Source organism: Strix aluco, chromosome 4, assembly GCF_031877795.1.
Source record: "Strix aluco isolate bStrAlu1 chromosome 4, bStrAlu1.hap1, whole genome shotgun sequence".
Taxonomy (NCBI): domain Eukaryota; kingdom Metazoa; phylum Chordata; class Aves; order Strigiformes; family Strigidae; genus Strix; species Strix aluco.
This window is the reverse complement of record NC_133934.1, coordinates 114,148,193-114,173,110: the sequence shown is the minus strand read 5'-3', so window position 1 is coordinate 114,173,110 and position 24,918 is coordinate 114,148,193. Positions and strand designations below refer to the sequence as shown.

At 38.4% G+C, this 24,918-nt stretch overlaps 1 protein-coding gene across 3 annotated transcripts; it reads right to left on the bottom strand.

Annotated features, from left to right (window-relative positions):
• Positions 1–4,881: 4,881 nt before the first annotated feature.
• GOLGA5 (golgin A5) lies at positions 4,882–23,548 on the bottom strand. Of its 3 annotated transcripts, none has more exons than XM_074824975.1 (13): positions 23,404–23,548; positions 21,984–22,599; positions 18,895–19,116; positions 17,936–18,155; positions 17,236–17,359; positions 16,211–16,414; positions 14,868–15,038; positions 14,092–14,220; positions 12,048–12,146; positions 10,657–10,882; positions 9,303–9,408; positions 7,936–7,999; positions 4,882–6,277 (listed from the first exon to the last, which is right to left on the bottom strand). In XM_074824975.1, exons 2-13 carry the CDS (start codon positions 22,546–22,548, stop codon positions 6,197–6,199), a joined length of 2,211 nt encoding a protein of 736 aa, XP_074681076.1. In that variant the 5' UTR covers positions 22,549–22,599; positions 23,404–23,548; the 3' UTR covers positions 4,882–6,196. The 3 variants fall into 3 exon arrangements, with proteins under 3 accessions (XP_074681076.1, XP_074681077.1, XP_074681079.1); XM_074824976.1 differs by having other exon boundaries at positions 21,984–22,570; XM_074824978.1 differs by lacking the exons at positions 4,882–6,277; positions 7,936–7,999; positions 9,303–9,408 and adding an exon at positions 8,014–9,250.
• Positions 23,549–24,918: the final 1,370 nt, after the last annotated feature.

Genomic DNA, 24,918 nt, shown 5'->3' with positions numbered 1-24,918 from the left:
AACTGGAAGGCTCCCTCCCAGCTTGCCAGGGAGGCTGCAATGGACATGGAACACTCATGGGCACGGATCTTCTCAAGCACCTACGTGTTTGTGCAGAAAACTGGCATTTCCTTTCTCTCACCCAGCAGAATAGGTTTTCTAATTACAAATTAAACACTAATTGTGAATCATTACATTTTCTTGCCACTAAAGATATCAACGCAAATGCTTTCAACAAGCTTCTTATTTTTTTTAATGGAGCTATTTAGGACTTAATTACAGCTTGAATTTTGCATATAAAAATTACCCCTGTTCCAGGTTGCTGTGAGACACTAATGTTAAGGTGATATTTTCTTTGTAAGCTTTTCAGAAAACATACCAAGTACATTAACACAAGACTGGAGAAAGTGCTGTCTTTGATCATGTTCCTCTTCACTACGAATGCGGAAACAGACTCCTTTTCTGTGTGGAAAAAACCCCAACATTCACTCTATCCCATTCCTCCAAGCCCAGAGATTTCTTATATCATATCAAGTATTTTGCTGCAATTGATTGATTACAGCTTTGTAGCAGCTGTAGCAGATGAGAACATAATTTTCTTATCACAGATCTTTACCAAACATATCTGCTTGACTTTGCAGAACATCTGGAGCCCATCCACTTGCTGCTACAGAGCTCAAACTCCCACTTATTTGTGTCTTCCTCCAGTTTCTCTTCAACAAAGGTGGACTCCAAATACAATTTGCCTGATTTGAACTGAACATGCAACTTGCAAACGTGAAAAGCTGCACATGCAACATCTGTCTGAAAAGAGATAATAAATTTCAGCGCAGGAAAGGTCAATTTTAGGCAACCCACCCATCCATGTTAAGTCATGGCACACAAAGGTCATTTCTTGTCTTTTATTATCTTTTATTTTCTCACAAGAAGTCTCCTACATGAGATTTGACCTGTCAGACTTCTAACGACATCATCAGCAGAGCTTTTTAATCATAAATAGGCAGCTTTTGTTTTTTCCCTCCAACCTAAAAAAGTGTCTTTGTGTTCCAGCCCAATATCTGTCCCTTACGCCTTGGATCTATTCAGAAGTCCACAATTCCCCCAGTTCCTTGAGCTGCCTGTAGTATTGGATATTTTCTCTGAACAGCTTGCGCTTACTTCTTGATGGACAAGTACTTAATTCAAGTAATATTGGCAGGAAGCAACATTAGGTAGGGAGAGCTCAGAAGGTTATTCTGCTATTTGTGGAATTCAGTGGTGGGGTCCGATTCTGCCAGCAGCCCAACATCGGGTACCATAAAATACAGATTAAATTCATAAGTGCTCATCTGAAAGGAAATTATATATCTATGAGGATTATTTATGTGAGTGCATGCACATGGATGCCTGTTAGAATAATGCAGATAATTTTGTGAGCTGCTATTCATTGCATAATTTCTGGTTTGCTGACATATGTCTGATTGTTTCCAAGTCAAGGCTTTCTAAACTCAAGCCATAGGGCAAGACAGTAACATACAGAGGAAAGCAATTGAAATTCTAATGAATTCTCATCAAAATTTCCTTACAGTTTCATGGTTAAATACCTAGCAACACATTCACATCAAATCTTATAACCAGGCTGCAGTCGGTCAGCAAAGGAGGGAAGGGAAGAAATCCATCCTCTGTGGTAAAGCAACATCTGTCTCATCTATACTGATAAGAAATTAGTAAATTACTATGCAAGTCTGATTTCCCCCTTGTTAATGTTATCTGCAATCAAGCAATAAAGTCACAGGGTATTGGTACACATATGGCTGACCTAGCACAGTAAATAAAGCAGAGGGCTCAGGTATCAGCAAACCAAGGTGGCAAAGAAGAGTTTGTTGTCACACAAGGGCTTGTGAGTATTCACACAAAGCCCTCTTTTGCAGAAATCCAAATGCAGCACTGAGTGCATCTACCTAATTGAACATGTACCGATATGACCAGTGTCTGAAGAAAAAGGCCTTTTCTAGGCTGCAAAATATCAGATAAAGAGTAGTCTTGCTCTCACTGCCCATTGCCACCTCCCTCTGCAGCCTCCACCACCTGAGCAGCTCCCACCCTCACCTGTGGTCTGCCAGCTGCTCTCCCCGAGCCTGCTGCCAGTTGTCCCAGAGGGGACATCTCTTCTCACCCCTTTCCAGAAGGGTGGCATAATGCACTCTGTCCTTCTGACCATAGCACGGAAACTGAGTGCACATGGGGAGGGGGAAAATAAATATAAATGAATAATGGGATGCTCCCTATCAACCCTCTCTACCTTATTTTTCATCTTTTTGACTCTTTCAAGGTGTACACTTGGTTGCTAGAGCAGTTTCAGTCCTAGAAGGAAGGAAATGAAAAAGGACTTTTCTTCAGCCACACAATAGCCTATTGTGCTCTCAAGGCAGTGAGATACGGCAGCTGGGAGACAGAGATTCCTATTTTCTGTGAGTTATTATGACCATTATTTCTGGTGCTAGGCTACAGAGCATGGAAAGATAGGCTCAGCATTTGTAAAACATTTTTAAAACACCTAAATTGCTATGTTGGTCTCTGAAGTCATTTAACTGTTTAGTTTACTGTTTGGTTTAACTGTAGTAGTATGATAGTCCCTCAAGAACAGACTTGGAGTTTGGAATATCCTCCTGCCACTTATGGTAGAGGCTAACAGAAGCTTCTTGTTCTCTCCAAAGCCATCTGTTCAGTAAGGCAACCTCCTGACATCATTAGGAGATGCTTGTCAAAATGGTGTCCTTATGTCACCTTTGACCCGTAGCTGTGGCACACTTTGCAAATCTGTATAGATGACATTGGAGCCCAACATTGCTAATTGGAGGCAGGAAGTGTATCTTACCATTCAACTCAAAATTTTACATATATATTCAGACTCCATCACATCGTCTTGTGTCTTCTTGCACTGCATCATGTGCAGCTTATTAAAATGAATTATGGGCAAAAATCCAGTGTGCTTAAACAAAAGCCTTAAGGATTAGTTCTTTGTATTTCTTGTATAGCTCTGAAACAGTTTAACACCATAATAAAGGGTTTTCATACTGTTCTATGCTTTACAGGTATTTACATAAACTGTAATATAGCCTTTAATGGCGCAGTAGCATTTGTTTCCTCATCCCATGTTACTCTCCACAGTGAACAGCCCTTTGTCTGGCAAGGAATTGTGAGTATAAGCTGCCTACTTCCAGGCTTTTTACTAGGTGAAAACACACTGATCCACAGTTTGATTGTTAACATCGCACCTTTTAAACATCAGAGTATAATCAGGTACTCAAACACCTATGCCCTTCTTTTACAAGTATTTTAAAAAAAAAAAAAAAAGGAAAATTAATAATGTTAAAGATGGGAACTGAAATTGTAGTAAGAAAAGTATGTTATACATCATTTCATGGACAAGGAATAGAAACAGAAACATCTTAGCAACACACACAGAGGTCAACAACACAAGGCTGATACTACTCAGGTGCTCTGCACTAAAGACATCATTCTCCATTCTAAGACATCACAGGGGTCAGCACTACACAGGCCCAGACTGATACTGGAATACAAGAGCCTAGTTCCAACGCAAAAGTCAGCAGGAATCTTCCAGCACTTACTCCTGTAAAATTTCAAGCATAGTACCTGAAGAACTGAAGAAAAAAATGCTAATCTATGATAAAAGGGTCCTAGAAGCACTGTAGTGGCTTTAGTAAGTTACCAAAAAAAAAAAAAAAAAAAAAACCAAAACTATCTGTGGATTCCAAGAGGTTATCTCTACAAAAAAATATAAGAAAAAAAAAAGGAAGGGAAAAGAGAAAAACATAGGGAGAAAGAAACCAAGAAAAACAGAGGGAGAAAGGAAGCGAGAATCGATCTGCAGTTTGTGTGATGGCAGCAAAGCTGTAACAGGCTTATACCACTAAGAATGTTCCCCCAAATTATCACAATATACTGGCATACCCAAAGATTCAGTGGTTTGGAGGTTTTAAATGAAAAAAATGCACGTGTATAGAAAAAGACTGTACAAAGCACCTTACCTGATCTCTTTCTATAGCCATGAGCTCTCTCCAGGTTCAGAAGTGGCTTTAATCACAGAGTCATTCAGGTTGGAAAAGACCCTTGGGATCATCGAGTCCAGCCATCAGCCCTACTCTACAAAGTTCTCCCCTACACCATATCCCCCAGCATCTCATCTAAACCACCCTTCAACACATCCAGGGATTGTGACTCCACCACCTCCCTGGGCAGCCTATTCCACTGTCTGACCACTCTTTCTGGGAAAAATTTTTTCCTAATGTCCAGTCTGAACCTCCCCTGTTGGAGTTTAAAGCCATTCCCTCTTGTTCTGTCACTAATCACCTGTGAGAAGAGACCAGCACCAACCTCTCTACAATGTCCTTTCAGGTAGTTGTAGAGGGTGATGAGGTCTCCCCTCAGCCTTCTCTTCCTCAAACTGAACACTCCCAGCTCCTTCAATCTCTCCTCGTAGGATTTGTTCTCCAGGCCCTTCACGAGCCTCGTTGCCCTCCTCTGCACTCGCTCCAGCACCTCGATATCCCTCTTGTATTGAGGTGCCCAAAACTGGACACAATACTCTAGGTGTGGCCTCACCAGTGCAGAGCACAGGGGCACTATCACCTCCCTATTTCTGCTGGTCACACTATTTCCAATACAAGCCAGGAAGCCGTTGGCCGCCTTGGCCACCCGGGCACACTGCCGGCTCATATTCAGTTGTTTGTCAATTAGAACCCCCAGATCCTTTTCTTCCAGACAGCTCTCCAGCCACACCTCCCCAAGCCTGTAGCGATGCATGGGGTTGTTGTGGCCCAAGTGCAGGACCTGGCACTTGGCCTTGGCAACAGGAATCAGGCAGAGTGCAGCAAATGTGACAGAGGGCAGGGACACAGCTTACAGTAAATGCTCTCTTTTATTACTTAGTTCAACAAAACATCTGTTTTCTCTGCAAGATCTGAATCAGAGCAGCAATACAGTCATTTCTCTACTGTAACATTTCCATAGGAGTTAGCATGACAGACTTCATGCACAGGACCTAATGCTTAGTGTGTTCAAGTCACATGAAAACTGAACCATATTCTTAAGAGCAGGAGTGACAAATTGCTCGTAGTCATCTTTTCATTACTCAGCTTTGAGCACCACACAAGAAAACAAGAAATTTCTTAGGGAAAGAAAGTGACCTTGTATTATTATGTATAGAGAATTCATAATTACAGAATGCCATGGTCTAACAATAGAACTATTACAGTAGGCTTGGTTTGGTATTATGAGGTTTATCATAAATAATTGATGAGGTTCGTTTATTAGTATATTTGATAAGTGTTTAGACATTAGAAATTTTTGATGTTTTGATAGATTTTATATAGAAATAGTTTTAAGTACCCAAAGCTTTAGAAAATAAGTATTTTGCTGAATATAAGATCTGATTAAGACACGTAGTAATGAGAGAGGTATAAGAAAATGCAGTTAAAATATATAAATTCCAAGTGCAAAAAGAAACATTATTTCTAAAGAGTTCGAACCTTCTTTCTCAAAACCATCTCTCGCTCTCTCTAATAAAGCTAAAATACCAGCCTTTAAATAGGCACTGCCACTATTCAGCTGGTAGGGAAGATACATGTATTGCACTAGAAGTACAAAGCTAAGAAGAATGCATAATATTTTATTTTTAAACTTATTTACAAAAAAGATATTGCACCAATCCATTGTCCTTTTTTCAGTTTAACATGTTAAGCAAAAGCATATTATTTACAAAGTTAAAAACAGAAGTGCAAAAGACTGAAAGAAACCAGAAAGAATAAAGTTTATTCAAATTGCTAAGTACAGTTTATTACCTGACCATAGCCCACATCCAGTATGATCTAAAATAGTTTGTATCATATATATCTGTAATTTCAGAAATCCTTGCGCTTCTCTGTAGGTGCAACCCTCATCTTTTACACTAACCACCAGAAGGGTCTACGTAAAACGTAAAGACTAACCATAGCTTAATAGCTTTATTTCTCCAGGAAAGTGACACTCCTTTAGGTAAATTGAAAAAGTTACATAGTATTATACATGTATTTGAAAAGTAGTGATAAATCAGGCATGATGGTTTTCATTCTTCCTAAGAACCAGGAGGAAAAGTTTGCTGATATTCCAGGACTGATTATTCTAAAGACACTGCCAGTCCGAATTACAATAGCACAGCATATGGTCCTGTCTCAGTCTATCTGCCACTGGGACTGTCATGATGCATTTCTGGGGTGTAGGTAAGTAGAACAATCATGACCCAGAGATGAAGCAATGCCTGGGAAAAGAAAAGAAAGAATTAACTTATCAGCACTGACAAGCATTGTTCACAGCCGCAGTAAATATGAGAGCTCTCAACAAGAGCTAATAAAACCTAGTTTTGTAGAAATATTTTGATTAAATATTTTCCATATTATTCAGATAATCCTAAAATAAGAATTCTTATTTGCACAATGAAACGCTGAGTCAGATTCTGAAGAAGTCATTTGCAGAAAACTAAAATTTTACACAAACAGCAAAACTAAAGCAGCCTGGTTTCCTACAGATTTATGTCCTCTGGCTTCTCTCTCTCTCCACACCCCAGTAACTCCAGCTGTTTTCTCTGATATCCAGCTCCCAGCCAGCACATTATGTGATCGACCTCAAGTGAGTGGTAAGTCACTACTCTTGTGCCAAGTGGCTGATACCAGACTGTGTAAAACAGCTGAGCTCTGCTTTCCTTACCACAGACACTGATTTGAGGCATTTTTATGAACTTTTTAGGAATGTTAATTCTCATTCAAATTTGGCTGAAACTATCCAAATAGAATAGAAGTTGCTGGGTGTACAACAAGGGAGATAACTGACGGAATACATAAGCCACATTTCCTTAAAATAAAAAATACTTTTTTAAAATCAAGTTACAATAGTCATAGTCAAGGTTCAAGCTGATAAAAGGGTAACTGCCACTGAATGCCCAATATACAGCTGCTATGCAACCATCATTAAGTTTCACTTCAGATAGCATCTTAGGTGGTAGAAGTCTTCAGTGTTTTGGTACAAAGCATTTTATTCACATATTGATAAGTCTAAGTCATGAACAGGGAGACAGAGAGAGCTTAGGAATTAAACAGCCCTGTTCCTTCCAGTACCTAACAGGCTGGAAGAAGAAATTGCAGGGGGAAACTAGCATTTTCTTTATTCACGTGTGTCTGACTGCTGTATATCCTGAAACAGTGACGGCTCTTCTCAGAAACTCTGTTCAGAAGTATCATTATGCCTTCTCAAGCAACATATATTTTTCATTTCAAAGACTCAAAAAGGTTCAACTAGTGCAATATTTTCAAGCAGGGTAGACTGCACACCTCCCTTATCACAGGCCACCTAAACTGATAGACATCTGCCCTCCAGTGGAAGACAGAGGAATTTAATTTTCATCAATTGCAAGTCTAACAATTTCACCTGGTATAGATGAGCAACTTGCTACTATTTCTTTAAGTCTAGCAAGAAAAAACTTTTCTTGCTACTTTTTCAGCTACTAGAGAAGTGTGATTATTAGCCACTGAGCAAAAAGTGAACTGACAAATATCAAAAAAGCTGTAACAGACGTAATTTTCCTAAATGCAGTGCATGCAGGTGTGGTGGGTTAACCTTGGCAACAGGTCACTATTATTCTGTATTTTAGTACTGAAACTCTACTTTTACAATCTTTTAAATGGTTGTTACATAAATGTCTTTAAGACTGCTATACTAAGACTTCCTGGGAAAAACTGAAAAGCAACATGACTCCAAAATACTAAGTACTATTAGGTCTGCTTTACAAATAAATACATTGAGTTGTTAAAGTTAATTGTATAGCCTTTTGAACATCAAACATCCTGCAATTTGAAAAGTATTATATAAAGTGATTATAGAAATCTTGCATTAAACTTTTTACTTTAAAGAAAGCTTACTCACCATGTAAATGATTACAAAGACTCTTGCTATGGGATAGCGCCTTAGAAAGATTCCCAGCCGAATGCTACACGAGTACAAGAGAAAAACAAAATGTGCAAGTTAGCACTGAGCAATAAATTCTTGTTCCTCTCATTCCAATCACCACAAACTCATAAACATCAGCTGATGTTCTATACGTGCCTTTGTTTCCGCCTTGAATCTTATTTCATGTATTCAAGATATTAAATGGAGTGAGAAAATTCAGAATTCAGAACATAAAACATATTCTCCTAAGTTTTTCTGTTACATGCTAGGCTCAGAGTTTGTGAAAAAGAGCTAAGGCTCAAGAGTTGTACAGGTATTTTAAAACTCAGAAATATGCTATATATTTGTCAAATTTTGTTACTTGAGGAGCTGTCATGAATCTTGGAAAAAGATTTAAGCAACTGAAACCTTGTATTTCTTTGAAAGAACTGATAGATCACCACCATTCTTGTATTTCATTAGATGAAAGAAGACATGGGTTTTCCAAGTTTACTCCCTACAGTGCTACAGATATGCTGCATAGATATGTGCTCAGTAATGTCAGTTAAAGAAACCCATGCATGTACTGAAGTGAGTATGATACTGCCAAATGAAGTTTAGTATTAAAACATCACATATAATAGGTCCCAATCATGGAAATGCTGATATTCTTCACAATAAAATTAAAATACCATGGAAGCAGAAAGGACTTTCTATCAAGGTATCTTACTTTCAAAGGATTAAAAAGTATTACCTAATTTTGTTTTCTACTGGTATTGGATTCAAGTTTTGGAGCAGACCTTTGTTATGAATATTGATAATTAACCTAACTGCTCAGAAAAAGGGATCAAAGCAAGTCTTTTGCTGGTCCCAGAATGATTTTTGTGTACTAATTCCTGGAACAGATTATCTTTCAAGATAAACAGCTGCGCTGGGTCAGTACCCAGAATCTTGTGTTCATCAGGATGCCTGAACAGGAGTAAAAGAATACATATGATACTCCCCCACTACTACACTCCTACAGTGTTTATCACAGACACAGTCAAAACCTCTGAAAGTGAAAAAGGCAAATGGTAATGAAAAAGGTTAGGTTTTTCTGTACATAATTTAGTGATTCTCTTGTATCAACACCTACAAGAGCGTTGTTTAAATAATTGACTATGATCTGTAAAAGCCCAAAGATATTAATATCACAGGAAAGCACAGGTGAACTAGGTCAGTATTTAGTAATTTATACCGTATTTTAGCTTCGCTATTTTTTACTTTTACCTTCATAAAAGCAGTTCAAAACAGAAGGTGTGCCACTTGAAAACTGCAAAAGAATTCCAGCAATTATAAAATGTATTCCCTTAGGACACTCTTACCTAAACTGATCTATACTACTGGCAGCTTTGCGAACTCTCCCATACATTCCTGCCATGTTAGTATCCATGTCACTAAATAGGACAGGAACGTTACGCATACGAGCACCTATTTGCAGGGAAAAAGCAAAAAATCTCATTAGTTTAAAAACAGCTAAGTTGTTAAGTAAAACAAATCAACAGTGTATAACAAAGATACATAAGAATAATATAAAAATAGTGATTAATCTAATATATTAGTAACATTTTGTTGGGGGCAGAAGAGTGCGTTCTGAGGGCAGGATTCTTAACAAACTTACAATCAAGTAAAATGTTTCTTCAACTTAGTATATTTTTAAGATTTATGTTAGTTTACTAGATGGACATCTTGATATTCAATTGTCATGTAATAATAATTCTATAATTAGGTGTACAAAATGATGGGTTTGATACTGTCACAGTTTCTCCACTTGCTTTTATTTCTCATACAGTAAAGCTTTGATAGCATGTCTGATACTAACTGTTTTGTTCCAAAAATTTCTACTGTATTTACATTTTCAGTATGTATAAACTTTATTAAAAAATATTCTCAGATAATATTACCTTTGTGCAACTTAACTTAAGCTTACTGATGTTACTTAAAAACAAGCCAAAAGAAAACGTATTTCAAATCTGTTAGTACTCCTGCCATATTTTTTTAGAAGTCTTCCATAAGCCCAGAAGCAAAAGACTGGATTGTCATTTTACTCCTCTTCGTAATTGTCCACTGCTTGTAAAGTTACTTCCCATATATACAAAATCACAAATTTTGACTTTGAAAAGTAACATCTCAAAACCATGGATCAACTGCTGAGGTTTCCTAGAGATAAAAATAATTGCTACGCGGTACAGACAAATCAACCTCAGCAGAACCACCATATTTTAAGCTGCTTTTCAAGAAAAAGAGAAAGCAAGGAGGAAACTGATTTCAACCAGAATTCTGATCAATTCTCAAAAGTATCCCATTCTTGCTCACCTGCTAAACCCTTTTTACAAGAGAAGACTTATATCCTGCTTCTGACAATCAGTTTAAACCCCAAGACAGATTTATTTGCACCTGTGACAGGTGAATATGATTGTTTCAATAGCGTCATAGTATTGAGAATTAAAGAGGAAATTGGCTTTATTAAGTTTAAAGTCATTTACACACAAAAAGGAGCTTCTACTTAACTATTTTTTATGATACTAGCTGTTGCTGACAAGGTCTCTGGCATAAGCGGCATATTTTCAGCATTTTTTTTTCCTTATAGACTCAGACTTTCAGGGAAAGGCATTAGGAAATACAAAAGTCTGAACTGCAGAAAGGACAGAGTTATAAGAATTATATTCCCTTATTTACCTTCAGCACCGTCAATGCCTGCCATATTAATGGAAGGTCCATTAGCACTAGTGCCTTGGACAGCCTTCAGTTGTTGCTCAAGTCGTTCCAGCTGATAGACAAGTGAATTTTTCTCTGTGCTCAGGCTCTCTAACATGGTTTGCTTCTGAATTAGTGTTTCTGTCAGCTGATGAAGCCGATTTTCTAATTCTGTCTGACTGCTACTACTTAGAGCCTTGTTTGTGAGCTAAAAAACAAAGCAAAGAAAAAAAAAATCAGAATAAATTAAAAGCCTGACCAACCGACATATTACAAAACTCCAAAAACCTAAGCCCTCCAAGAACCAAGTTACCCCATTATAAAATTTTTACAGGATAATACTATAAAAATGAGCACAATAAAGAAGAAACTTAATTTCAACAGTTGCTAAAATGAGATTGTACATGACACAAGAAACTCTATGTAAAAATGTATTCCTATGTTTTCTACCTCTAATCATATGAACCTTTCTGTATATCGTAAGTTTGATCACAAAAGTCAATGCTATGCCTCACAGTGAGTTTAAATGGTAGGCATGACAATAGCAGGATAATCCAGTCTGCCTATCGTACTTGCAACTTCACAAAACAAGTGCGTACGTAAAATGTTTTCAAGCGAGGAAGGAAAAACAGTACAAACTGGGAGAACCTGATGTCATTCTACAGGAAAGCTTGAATGAAAATGGTGAAAATGCAGGATACGCTGCAGAAGAATTGAGGAGCACTGAAGCAGAAAACATGATTGTACTAGCAAATAGAAACTGCAAGGACAGCAAATGAAGACACGGATCATGTAATTCAACTTGCAGAAAATATTTAAAGCAAATGGGAATCTCCGGATTAGCCATATGTACAATAGCTCGTCTATTCACCAGAGTCTTGGACCTCAGCCACTTGATGCATCATATACCACAAAGATATAGCTTTAATGACGAAAAAAAAAGAATCATCAGGAACCAGAGGCAGTGAGATATCAAAAATACGAATTAGATGCATGCACTAGGGCAGATGCAGGTAGTCCTGAAAGCAGTATTACCAGAAGAATCATCTGCCAACAGGCTCAAGACATTTGTATCACAACACAACACAGTCCAAATCTTCTGACACTAACTGCACAGCTGACCACAACTGACTCTAGACTATCAATTTTTCTACATATTGACTACTTTTCATTATGCTAAGATAATTTACACAAAACAAGGCCTATGCCTTCATGCTGCCCAAGGAGACTGTGGGGGCTGACAAGTATCAGAAAGTTCCAAAAGGGATTAGACTAATTCAAGGAAAATAGGTCCATAAACATAGATATACAATAGTTCTCATCATTTTTTTCATAATTGAAGTTGATAAAGTTATTTTCTACACACACAGTACCTGATTTCTGAGCTTCTGAATTTCTTCCTCTCTGTCTTTTACTCTGCTTTGCAAAGTATTCTTTGTTCGATACAATTCTTCTTCAGTATAATGGAGTTCCTAAAAATTTTATCACAATCACAAAAGATTTTATACATGTATATATTTTGAAAGACATTTTCGTTTCTAGCATTTCAGAGTAGAACACAAGAAGGCAATATGCTGCAGTCAAATATAAACTGAAATTTAATCTTAGTTAAGTGTCTGGCTAGGATGGGAAGAAAAAAAAAAAAGAGAGATGAGTATGAAGGCACAACCTGCAAGACTTATCAAATTCTTTTGCAGAGACTGACCTAATATAAATATTAATCCAGACTAGTTTACCAAGAGTCACACAATTTCATTGGGACCATGATTTATCTTTCTTATACTTTCACTCTTTATTTTATTGCTATCTTGAAACGATGTCAATAACTTAAACAATTAGGAAATACCTTGGGGGGGAATATGTATTCCTAAAATAAACCCATCAATCCAATATACCATTCTTTTAAACCTGTTTAAAATCCTTTGGCATATCTATCTATAATTCTGTATGACACAGCTCTTCCTTTAAAGTTTAGGATAGATTAACACAACAGATGTGAAAGGGGAAGGAATATTAGTAAGGGACAACTTACTGAACAGCAAATCTAACCATAAGTTTTGTTGCTCCCATGATTCAGTGGCTATTTTAACTCTGACTTAAAAGACCTGTTTTAATTTAAAAGATAAGCATGACAGGTCTTCAAATCACTGTATCACTTCAGCTGTCAGTTGCTACAGAAAACAGATAACCCTATTCTCCCAAACCATCAGATGTACAAGAAATAACACATCTACTTATTTTCTATCTTCAGTCTCAGAGACCTTATGGCAATATTTAAAGGAATTCCCAGATAGAACGGACTGTAGTTGTGTTAAGTATCAATGTACACAATTACTTTAAAAGCACAAGTAAGTGTGCACCATCAAAAGGAATACTTCAGTTTCTGTAATAACTGATGCCTTTTTTTTAATTCACGTCAATTTTTCTATATGTAGTATTGACTTAAAATACTCTCCTCAGAAGGGCAGAAGTAACAAAATACAATCTACCATCTGCTTTGATACAATAAACATCAGCTATCCATCAAAAGCAGACCTTGACTTCTGCCTTTTAATTACTTCAAGCTGCTAGCATCTCATTAAAATGTAATTTCTGGAAGGACAGATAATCCTGTAAGATAAATTGTTCTTAGTAGATACAGTGTACTCTCCTGCTTTCCTCATTATTAATTCTCTTTACATGAGCTTTTTCTTACAGAGAAATTTTTTAATAGGGTGCAAAGCATTTGTCTGATTTCTACTGAAGAGTAAGTTTGTTCACATGAAATATGCGTTTGCCTTTTTTTCCCTCTTTTTAGCACAAAACTGCTTAAATCAAGGGGGACTTTACTTAAAAAGATGATACAATCTGACAAAATTCATTAATATCATTTTATCAGCAATTTGTCTTATAGACCAGTTTGGAAGTAACAACATTTAGATTCAGAACTGAGTAACAAGTGGATTTAAAAAAAAAAAAATCTATGAATTGGTACTACAATAACATTGTTTTATGAGCTAAATTGTACGTAGTAATTGAGCACAAGAACCTTCACAGTAAGAATTTTTAGTATTTGAATTTCCTGATATAAATAATGGTTACAAATGTTACTATATCCTTATTGTTTGCTTGTTCCCCTGCTGAATAAAATTTAAGATCATGAACCATTTTGTACACTCCCTAGGGTCAATGTTTATTTTTTAACACATCAGTGAGATCTGTTTATCAGGAGTATCCAGAAGGCCCTGTCATTGCTCAGTACTGGTTGCGCTTTGTTTGGCCTAGTGACATTCATTAAGTTTTGGGGATTTCTTTGGAATACTAGACAAAAAGTAATGCAAATACTGTGTAAGCTACTCTCTTATTAAGCCAAATGCTTTACTGATGACACCACATGAGGCCTAAAATAAGATCAATCAGCTTTTAAGAACTCTTTACCTGTTTTTGCCGTTCTAGTTCAGCTTCTGCCTCTTGCTTGGCCATTTTATGTGCTGCTATCTGCTCTTGCAGGTCTTGAAGCTGCTCTCTCACTGACTCAGCTTCACTTACTTGCTGAGTCTCCATATCCTGAAATGAATAGAAATGTTTCACAAACATTCAAACAATACTGCCACCTGTCATAAGTAACAGCAAAAAAGAGTTGTATCAGTGATATTGCTTCAAAGGAAAATGAAGGTGAGAGTGTATTGAATAAATGACATCGAGTCATTTTATGCAAAATGTTTTACTAATATAGTAGTAAAATAAATGCATTTTGTGAACATGAAAAGCCTCCACTTTTCCCTTTCTACAGTCTACAGGCTAAAACTGTGTAAAGTAGGTTTGCGTGCAGCTGCTGGGTTGAGCCAATTATGCCAGCAGACAACTCGGATTAGTTGCTTCAAAGATTAGCAGCCCTTGCAGAAAAGGATATAGGTGGTCTTTACAGAAATCACCACACTTGTTTGGAAAGAAATACTTCCCTCTAAAGGCGCACACAGTAGTGAGAGAAGAGAGAAGTGGTACTATAGTATTTCTCTCACCGTTGCTGCAGTGGTGAGAGAGAACACGGAGAGAAATTGGGTATCAATAAGCACTTGTCTCACCTCAAGCAAAAGCTGGCTTCTTTTAATAGTAGGTCAAATAAACACTAGAAGCAACAGCTCTAAATATACAATAAAACAGTCCTTTGTGCATGGTTAACTACAAATACATGTGTACATAATCACAGCTACCTGCAGCTCTGTTCGCATCTGTTGTATTTGCCCCATTAGTTTTTGTATTTCTTCTCTCTGAGTGTCTCGCTCGTGTCTCAGCTCTTCTAGTTCCATTGTGCTTGCAGTATTGCTGTCCAGGCCTTCAATACCAGAGCCTTCTTTTAAGCTGTTTATCAACTTTTCTTTAGACTGAAATAAAAAAAAAAATCAATATATTATTTATAGCAGTATTTAACAAGTGCTCAACCAGAATATGCCAAAATGACTCTGCTCTAAAATTCAGGTGTAGACATACAGTAAAAGACCTGCTTTATTTGTTCTTTTAGCCAAGTTAATAATGACCCTACACGTTTTGAAATGAAAATGATTCCCTACTGATATTTTCTCTGACTTCCTGTATGCCATGATACTGGATTTACTGGAAGCCTGCTACCTGAGGAAGAGTACAGCTTTTCTCTTTAAAAGTGCCTGGAATGTTAAACATGTCACAGATTATAATTTTGGCTTTCCAGCTACCATAAGAGAGAAGATGCACAGTAACAGACACTAAAGACAAAACTGACCCCCTTCCAGTCCACCCTTTCTCCTGCCAACAAAGCCAAATAAGAACCAAATACAGCAATAACTCTTCTGGGAAAGAGGGTGAACCATTTTATTCAGAGTCAACCTAACGTTAGCTCGACATTGACTTCTGATCTCATGCTTTTCATATTTATCACAATGACTTAAAACCTGTCCTTGGATATCAGATTAAATTAATTGTTCTAAACAGAGATCTTTATCTTCAACATTTTGCTAACTTTTATAAACAAGACTCAAATTGACCACATTTGGACTTGGTATCTTTGACAACTTAAGTAGTATAGAACTCTGCACAAAATACCTGATTTTCCCATTGTTTATATAATGTTGATCACATGCAACCTTTCAGAATACATAAAAATATTTTCTTTGGTTTCCACATAAGTATCCAGTATGCTTCGGCCTCAAGCAGAATAGAACAATATTCCTGACTCAATTGGGTGTGGAACAAATTGTAGGTTACATCTATTTATCTATCTGCCTAGGATTGGATTCCTGAATGTGGAACACACTGACAGACGTTGCACAGTAAGTGCAATGGTTCACTCTGATTTTTCTTTAAGTTCAGGACCTGAACTCTCAATTACCTAACTCAATCTGTAAACTTAAATTTACAAAATGCAGACTGATAGCTGTTCTGTATAGGTATCATTATAGATATGCCCCAAAAGATATTACAGGTCACATGAAAAGAACCACAGATTAGATTATTTGAAGCATAACACCTTAAAAAAGTTAAGTGTACAAATCAAACTGGACTTCTTTACAGATATGCTTACTTGGAGTATGCGAGTAGCTTTCTGTTTATAGTCTGTCAGTTCCTGCTTTGCAGATTCTAGGTGGTTTTTAGTTACTTTGACTTGCTGCTGAAGCTCATCAGCTCGCCTCTTTTCATCTAAGTACTTTCTTTCTGCTACAGTTATCCCTTCTGCCAAGCTCTGACGTTCTGCTTCCATTTTACTTAGACGAGCCGCAAACTCATTCTATTAGGAATAAAGAAACAATACTTTGTGTGTAAACACAGTCTCAACTTTAACCTAGAAAGTTAAAAAGAAAATTTAAAAGCAACTACACGTGCAACACCTCATATCTATCACCTCCAACTTAAAGATGCATCAGTGCTATGTGGAAAGAAATCCTGCTTGCTTAAGCAAGTTCTAAATAGTATCAGTAAAAATATGCATTTCTTTCCCTCACCAGAAATAGTGAGGGAATAGCAATCTTCCCATTATTCATGTTTATTTGGTAAACCAAAAGCAAGCTTTCCCCTCAAAAAATATTATCAAATGTAGTCTGCCATATTTTGACGTACTTTAAAAAAAAGAAAACAGATGCTGATAAAGATTTTCAAAGATGCTTTTATATGTAACAAAGGCCAAGCTAAGCGTGGAAAGCAGGCTTTAGCAATGATGTACTCACATCTTTACCACAGAATTGATCATCCAGCTTAATATGCTTAAGATTACATATTAAAATTGTGTAACAATTTGTTGTGTAAGAACATAGCATGGAAAATTAAACTGGTTACTGCTTTAGTTTTAAAACATATTTTAACATTAAAGATAACATGAAAAAACCAGTAAAAAGTGTCAGCATTAATCCTCAAAACTTTTAATCACAAAGCTTTCGAAATAATATGTAAGAAGTAAACCAGCATCACAAAGATAATTGGTGCAGCAGACAGCACATCCTTCCAAGTACTGAACAGGAAACTGAAGTCAAGGGGAAGACAGAGAAGTTGGAACCTCACAGATCTGATCTCAAAAGTAGTGTCTGAAACTCTTCCTTACTCTTCATGTCTAACCTGCATTTGTTTGTAACTTTCTTGCTCTCGCTTGAGCGCGGAGTCTGCATCACGCAGCCTCTCCTGAAGAGTTTGAAGGGCTTGATTTTGCAAACTGCTCCCTTCACTGTGGTCTTGTATTATCCTGAAAGAGCCATATACATATTAGTTGACAAAGAAGACATTTAGTGTGATTTTCAGGTAGAAATATGAGTACCTGGTTTTCAGAACAGCTTTGAAAATTTACCCAGTAAATTATTGAATATGGCTGGCTACAGGTGTGAGGCCTGGAGTTAATGACTCATGCATCTCTTCCCTGATATATGTTCTGGAGTATCCAATCACCGATTCATATCCCAGCACTGAGGTAAGTCAAAGTCTTCATATTTGTGGATAAGCAAATGTATTTTTCAAGACAAAACCAATTTTCTTGAGATCTTAAGCTTCAGGCCTCTGACACAAACATAAATACTTCGTACAAAATTAATTTCAATAATCAGGTGACAATTGCCCCTATTTAATACTCATTTGCGCTGTTCCCACTGCCAGCTATGATATAGCGGGCTCAGAGAAAACTTTAATCCTCATATTTCAAATCTTGATACAATCCCTTTCCCCATTAGTTTATTCATTTTTATTCTTAAAGAGACCAAATTATCTACCTTGAATTTTCAAACCCATTACTATTTGCAGAATTATGAAGTATGAAATTATGAAGTACCGGGATTTTTCACTCTGCAACGCTTCCAAAGCTTCTGTCCGAGCACTTAAGAGCTGATCAGCTTCTTGCAATCGTACTTTCAGCACAGCTAGCTGTGAATCCTTGGCACCAACAGCTTCTGTCAGATCATCAACTCGAGCTCGAAGTTCCCTAACCATCCTGTCACTCTTTGAATGGTCAACATTCCACTTCTCGACCCGTTCCCGGGATTTGTTCAATTCTACAAAATAAGAATTTTCTTTAAAGTTTATATTGCAAGGTCTTGTAAATAGTCAGGACACACACATCACATTTCTTAAATTAAATACAACCAAGTTGAAACAACACTGAAACTTTATGAGCTACCAAGTGACAAATGCCAGACTGTCTGTCAGACAACAAGAAGTAATCTCAAAACAGGCATTTCATTCTGTGTCACACTGCAGTTGGCAAATTTTACCTGCCCCACCTCTTGCAATGGCCTACTGTTGAATAGCCCTGTGCAAGCAAGCCTTTGGAAACCTCTGCATAAAGCACCTAGTTCAACTCAATGTGACAATAAGCTCAACCTAAAAAACAGTAGAAAAATACACCAGTGTTGAAATAATGCCTGAAGTTTTGAAGTATTTAAAGGTATCTACTAATTTAAAAATTAAATGTTTTGCAATAGCCTTTAAAAAGCAGGAAAAATATTTTAATACCGTTAACATTTGCTAAAACCATTTTAATAAGATGTAATTTTTGGAACTAACTTGACTACATAATTTTAATCAATATTTGTGTGATCTTTGTAGTTGAACAAGCCTTTTAGTTCCTCCCAGCTCATTACTCTGAAACCAAGAATCAGTTTGCTTGGCAAGTCATACATGCAAATTTAACTAGAAAAATTTTATTATAAATACAAACCACTAATTTTAGTTGTTTTCTAGTTCACTAGCATTTCAGTAATATGTTACAGTTTAGTTTCCAAACCACAGTACCTTCTTGTGTTTCTTTGGACCTCTGAATTAATGAAGCCATTTCCTGATTTAAAGACTGAACTTCATTCCGCAGCAGCTGATTCTCCAGGCGAAGATTGGATAGCTCATGTGATTTGAGATCATCATTAGCTGAAAGGCTAGGATTAGTTACTGCACTTAGTGATGAATCCTTCACACCACCTCCTTGTGCTCCTAGTCCAGAGTCTGAACTGTCTGGAGTTTCTGTACAGAGAGATGCAAGTTAGAACTAGTAGATGTATTTGTAAGTTGCCTTCATATAAACTGCAACTCCATGTTCTGCATCAGTGGTTAAATGTATAACATAAAAAAAAAAAAAAAACAACCCCAAAACATCAAAACAGCTTATATTGAAACGGAATATGGAGCTGATTGTCCCAAGGGACTTGCACAAAAATAGATCTCTTATACCGTATACATGCATCATGCAGCATTTTTGTTAATGCTGCAAGACAAGACTTGGAAGTTACAAAATTTCTTATTAATGTCAAATCTAGGATTTCTAAACAGTAATACTTTTTTATGACTATGCTGCCCAGAGATGTCTTCAGAAGCTGAGAGAGCAAGAGAAGAGATTAAATATACATAGCAACTAACTAGGGGAATGTATACTATAAGTTCATTCTGGTTTTGCCTGAAGATTTTTGATTTTAAGGATGTAAATTTTATTCTTAAAAAAATCTGTTAATTACTATAATCATTTTGATATCAAACCTAAATACGTAACTCAGACACATAGCTACATATTTTAGTTATCTTTATGTAAAAAAGCATTTTAAGAATAATTTCAGTCAAAACATCATCTTACTGATAATTCTGCATTAATAATTCTTTTAAAATATTTTTTTCAAAAGCACTTTTAAGAGGAGAAATCAAGTTGTAGTGATTTGAAGCAGAAGTGTGATCTTTCCTTTCTGTAACGGAAAAATATAAGGTAGATATACTCTGTCAAACTGTCAAAAGCTTTCTGCCAATACAAACTGTAATTCTCTAGATTATGGAAACCAAAATACAGATTTTTACTTTTCTTTTTTTTAAAAAAAATCTTAGAACCTCAGTGAGAACAGCAAGGGAGCTCCTGGCAGCAGTCTGAACAACAGTCCCTTGCAGGGAAGGAGGAACCAACAGCCTTCCCCCATCATGCATAAACACACCCAGAGCATCCTGGATCAATGCTGTGAAATTGATATGTCCACTGTAACAGCCGTGATTCCAACATGCAGATAGTTGGAAGCTTTGCAGCAGCGTTAAAATAAAACAACATAACACACAACGAGCAAACAAACAGGGGATCCAAAAATATTACTTCTGAATTTAGTACGTCCCAGATGAATAACTGCTGAAAATCCAGGGGGACGGACTGCAAGTAATTCCAAGTAAGACTGAGGTTTAGCTGTCACAATGTTACTTACTTCACCCTGTGATTGCCACCCAACCCGCTCCTCCTTCCTTGTTACCACTGCAACAGCTCCTACCACCCAGAGCCCAGGGAGGTGGGGCAGACTATTAATTATGAACAACACATCGACAAGCAGCAGCAGTGACAGCAACCTTTCTTCCATATTTTCTCTAGCCCCTTTCCTATTTAAACGGTTCTAAGAAGTGTCGTGTCCTTCCTTTTGATTAATTTACACAATTTCCAAATTAACAGACAATTTATCCTCATTCCTTTGTCTGGAAAACTCAATAGACTAATGAAGCTAACGAAGCAAGAAATTAGCCATTTATAGCCCATATTAGATTATAACCACGGCAATGTACAAAGTATAACATTAACTGGTTTTGTCTATAGCTAATATGTCATAAGCTACTTTGACAGATGCTATACACAGCATTTAAATAACACAGATATATATCTATACAATCAACTTTGAAACTAGCGTGCTCAAACTCTATGTTGTAACTGTGTGCTTCCTCATTTGGCAGCTCCACAATGTAAACTGCACTCAAAAATCCTTAGAAGAAAATTCAACAGGCCACACTGAACAAAACGAGTATGTTCCTTAAGTACCAATCTTCAAGGCCTTGTTGATTACAGACTGTTAGCCAGGCTGTAATTTGAGTTATTATTATTAAACCTTATTGAAAAGTTACAGACCCAGAAATACAAAAATATTCACATCTTTGGAAACGATCCCTTTTTATATCTAAAACTTTTCAGCATAGTAAGTAAAAACCTGGCATTTACAATGCTTTACATACTCATAGTACTGAATAAATAATAAAGTCTTCTAACTACATTATTAAGGAACGATATCACCATTTGCTTCAATTTATAGAATTGCAGATATTGCTTCAATTTTACAGAACAGCAAAGTAGCACAGCAACAGCAAAGACTGAGTATAGATTGGACAGTCTGATAGAGAACACAGGTCCCTGACACTTCCTAGCCACACTCTCCTTTGTCCAACTTTTGACCATCAGGCCTGGAGGCTCTTTCAGGCATCTGGATTTAGACTGCAGTAATGAACTACTTCTGGCAAACTCAAAGGCTTTATCTATGAAGCTCTCTCATGCCTGTAGCTCTACAGCAGCCTATCCACATCCAACTTCCCACTCCGCAGGACAAGCAAATTTGACAGCTTACCCATCTTCCATGGTGGTACAGAGAAAACCTCCCATCACCTCACATGCACTCACTGCATCACCTCACTGTGCACTAAGCAACAGCCGACACCATCTACCAGACAGTGAAAGTCACTCACTCTCCTACATGGCAACAACAGGTAAGGGGCCCTGAGTGATCAAACAAATGCAGCAGTGCCTGTGCTTCTAAGTGGGGATGTATGGGGGCTGATACAAGGTTAGGTCATAGCTCAGGGAGGTCAAGGTGAAAGAGGCAGATCGAGAACACAAAAGATTTAGGTATTAGTTATACAGCTTGTCAAAACAGCATGGAGTCCAAGATTATCCCAGTGATGAAAAAAGGTTAAAGACCCTGCTGTACTCCATACATTTGACATACTACTACCACTAAATGTTTCATGAAGTGACAGTAAATCCATTACCTAGCCTTACCCTAGGCATACTTGGGTTTTAAATATCTCTAGGTTCAATACTATTTAACTACCATTGCCTTGGCTCCTCATGGAATTATCTTCAGTAGTTTTTGCACTCTGTGTACTGGTAGACACAGAACTAATGCTTGAAGTCCGAGAGTGATTTTGAAGAACAGGTGCCTTGCTCTTCTCTTTTTTAGAGTCCATCCTTCCATTAGGCTCTTTCTCTGAACTGTTGAGAAAATCAAATAGCAACTCATCATCAGGTTCCGACTTTTTTCTTCTAACAAAATGTGAGGCAGCTCTGGGTGTGGAAACACTTTCTACTGGAGAAGCAACCTCCGAAGATGTCCTACGTGCTGGTTTAACATTTGCTGTTCCTGCTAGGATTGTGGCCTTTTGATGTTTAATATTATCAGCTGCTGAGGAGATGTAGGCTGCTTTGGATGACGTCTGGTATTTCAGTTCTCCAGTATGCTGGTGCAATTCAGAATATTCATTGGCAGAGTCCAAATTCTTATTATCATAAACTGCACTGCTTGCTATGTCTTTTTTGCTCAGAGCTGATGCTGCTCCTTGATCAACTCTGTTGAGCAGATCCTCTGCCTTTCCAGCGAGATCAGCAAGCCAAGACATGATGGATGTCTGTTGATAAACTCTATAAAATTAAAATTTCAGAACCACATGCTGCAAAAGACATAAAATGATTACAAATCAGACTAGTGTTGATAAGGCAAGATGTATGGGTTACCTAAACAACTGTTGTGTTAATCTATTAGTGCTGTAATTATCTTAATAATTTTTCCTACTCGCTTGGTATTTTGCTGTTTTGGTAACTGATGGAAGTAAACCAAATTAGTTTAAGGAAAATAGACAAAACCAAGGCTTAGCTATCAGACCACCATATCTGTTTCTGGCATTAGCATCTGCTAGAGAGCATTCAGCCTGCTAGCCAATCTGCAACAGTAACAGAAAATGAAGTCTACTTGCACCTGACAAAACCAAACTCAGTTGGAGGAGGAAGAGTGTCCAGGTGCTTATTACATGAACAGATAACAACAAAGCCTTAGATGTTTGGCCTGCAGATTCAAATCTGGGCCAGAGAGAGGAACTTCTCTCCAGCTTTGCAGCCTGCTGTCCCTTCTGTGACACCACCACGGGAGACAGGGGCCTGCCTTCACTTGCACCAAGGGCCTGCGACACTACGCAGCCGAAGTGTGCCCCTATCCCAGCTCCCGAGAAGGACTCCTTCACCCCAGGACACGCTTGTGGACAATCCCTCGGCCGAACACAGCCACAGCGGCAAGGGGGAAGCGCAGAGGCTGGCGAGGCCGGGCGGGACGGAGGGCGATGTTCGGGGTGACCACTGCCCCCACCTTCCCGCCCACCCGTAGCACGGCTGCCTGTCCCCGGCCCTCCCCCGGCCCGGCCCCCCGCCCCCACCCGGCGGCCCTCAGGAGCGGCGGAGGCCTCAGCACAGCCCGGCCTCACCTCCTCCCTGCGCGGGAGACCCCCCGGCCCGAGGGGACTCGTGAGGGGAATAGGGGGGGAAGGGGGCGGCGACCGTCACTGCGAGGCCCCGGGCCGGGCTCGGCGGCGCAACCCCATCTTCCGGCAGACGTGGCCGCCTTTCCGGGACGCGGCGCGCATGCGCAGGCGGCGCCGGGAAATGCGCGACGCGACAAGGCGCGTCAAGCCCCGCCCCGGTGGGAGGGGCGGGGCTTCTCCTGGAGGACGGGCAGGCGGAGCGAGCGCCCTGCCCCTCCCTCCCGCCCTGAGGGGAGCGGGCCCCGGGGGTCACGTTTCCTCCACCGGTGCCTTGTGATGGGAGGAGGAGCTCCAGTCGTGCAGAGAGAGGGAGGGTCAAGGAAGGTCTTCGCCGTGGCTGTTAAAAACAGCCGAGAGTGATCATGCCTTTCCTGATGCAGAGTTTAAGGGTGGTGGTTTATAAATGGCTGCTTGACCTGATAGAAACTGTCTTGCTGCCTCTGCCCAGAAATGGGGGGTGACCCCTTCGGGGTGCCCCTGGCCTGCTCCCCAGGTCAGGATGTCAGACCGTTGTGCAGGCCCACCAGAAAGAACACCTTGGCCTTGAGATTGCAAATAAATTATAGGAATTTCCACCAGAAGAAACTACATGAGGCATTTATATTACATTCTCACAACCTGGGGAAGATGTGAAGAGAATGACCTTATCCTCAAGGGCAACTGTAAGATACCAAGGAACATGGCACACCATCCCACCCCCCAAATGCAAATAACTAAAGGTGTCCTTTTAATCTCCTAGATTCACAAAACTTTTATCAGAAGCTTTAAAGTCCAGGCTCACCCTTACCCTGTTGCAATAATCTTTCTCATACATTTGTCCTGTATGATAACATATCACCTTGTTTCTGCTGAAACTACTTGAAAGGTGCTGTGCAAGCAAAGGTGACTTACTTGGGTAACAGGTAAATATACTGAGGTTGTCTTAACTTTTTTTTCAGATTAAGTTCACATAAGGTATCATGACTAGTCTTAGAAGAGACATTAGTTGAGGTTAACACAAGGGCTTCCCACATCCTTAGGGTGTCCTGGGCACAGTAAAGAAAGAATCTAAGCTCTAAACCCCTGATTTTTTCAGTCTTCGGTTTTGATTCTACAAAAACTCTCAGGATTTTCTGAGGCCATTTCCTAATGACCAATTCAAGTGGCCTATTTTCTTTTTCAAAGCCCCATGATTTAGAGGTTTGTATGACAAAAAAAGGGAACTTGCACACACTGAAACCAAGGGGCTTGGCATAAAGAACATGCTCAGCACTTTTTGGATAGATTTGCACTATTGGACAGGTTTTGTGTCGACCCAAAGAAGAAAAAAAAAACTTTAAAAATTACTTTTGTTATGTGAAAACTACTAACGTTCTACAAGGAATAAAATACTGCCTCAACAGTGAGTGATACTTATGCATATTTATTATCATTAATTATATAAAAGGAACATTCAGGAAGAAGGGAAGATTCTGATTT

Coding starts and splice junctions, on each gene's coding strand:
- GOLGA5 (XM_074824975.1), bottom strand. CDS start 22,548: ATGTCTTGGCTTGCTGATCTCGCTGGAAAGGCAGAGGATCTGCTCAAC. Junction 14,221..14,867: donor AGATGCGAACAGAGCTGCAG/GTAGCTGTGATT, acceptor TATTCATTTCAG/GATATGGAGACTCAGCAAGT. Junction 6,278..7,935: donor TCTTTGTAATCATTTACATG/GTGAGTAAGCTT, acceptor TTCTTTTCCCAG/GCATTGCTTCATCTCTGGGT.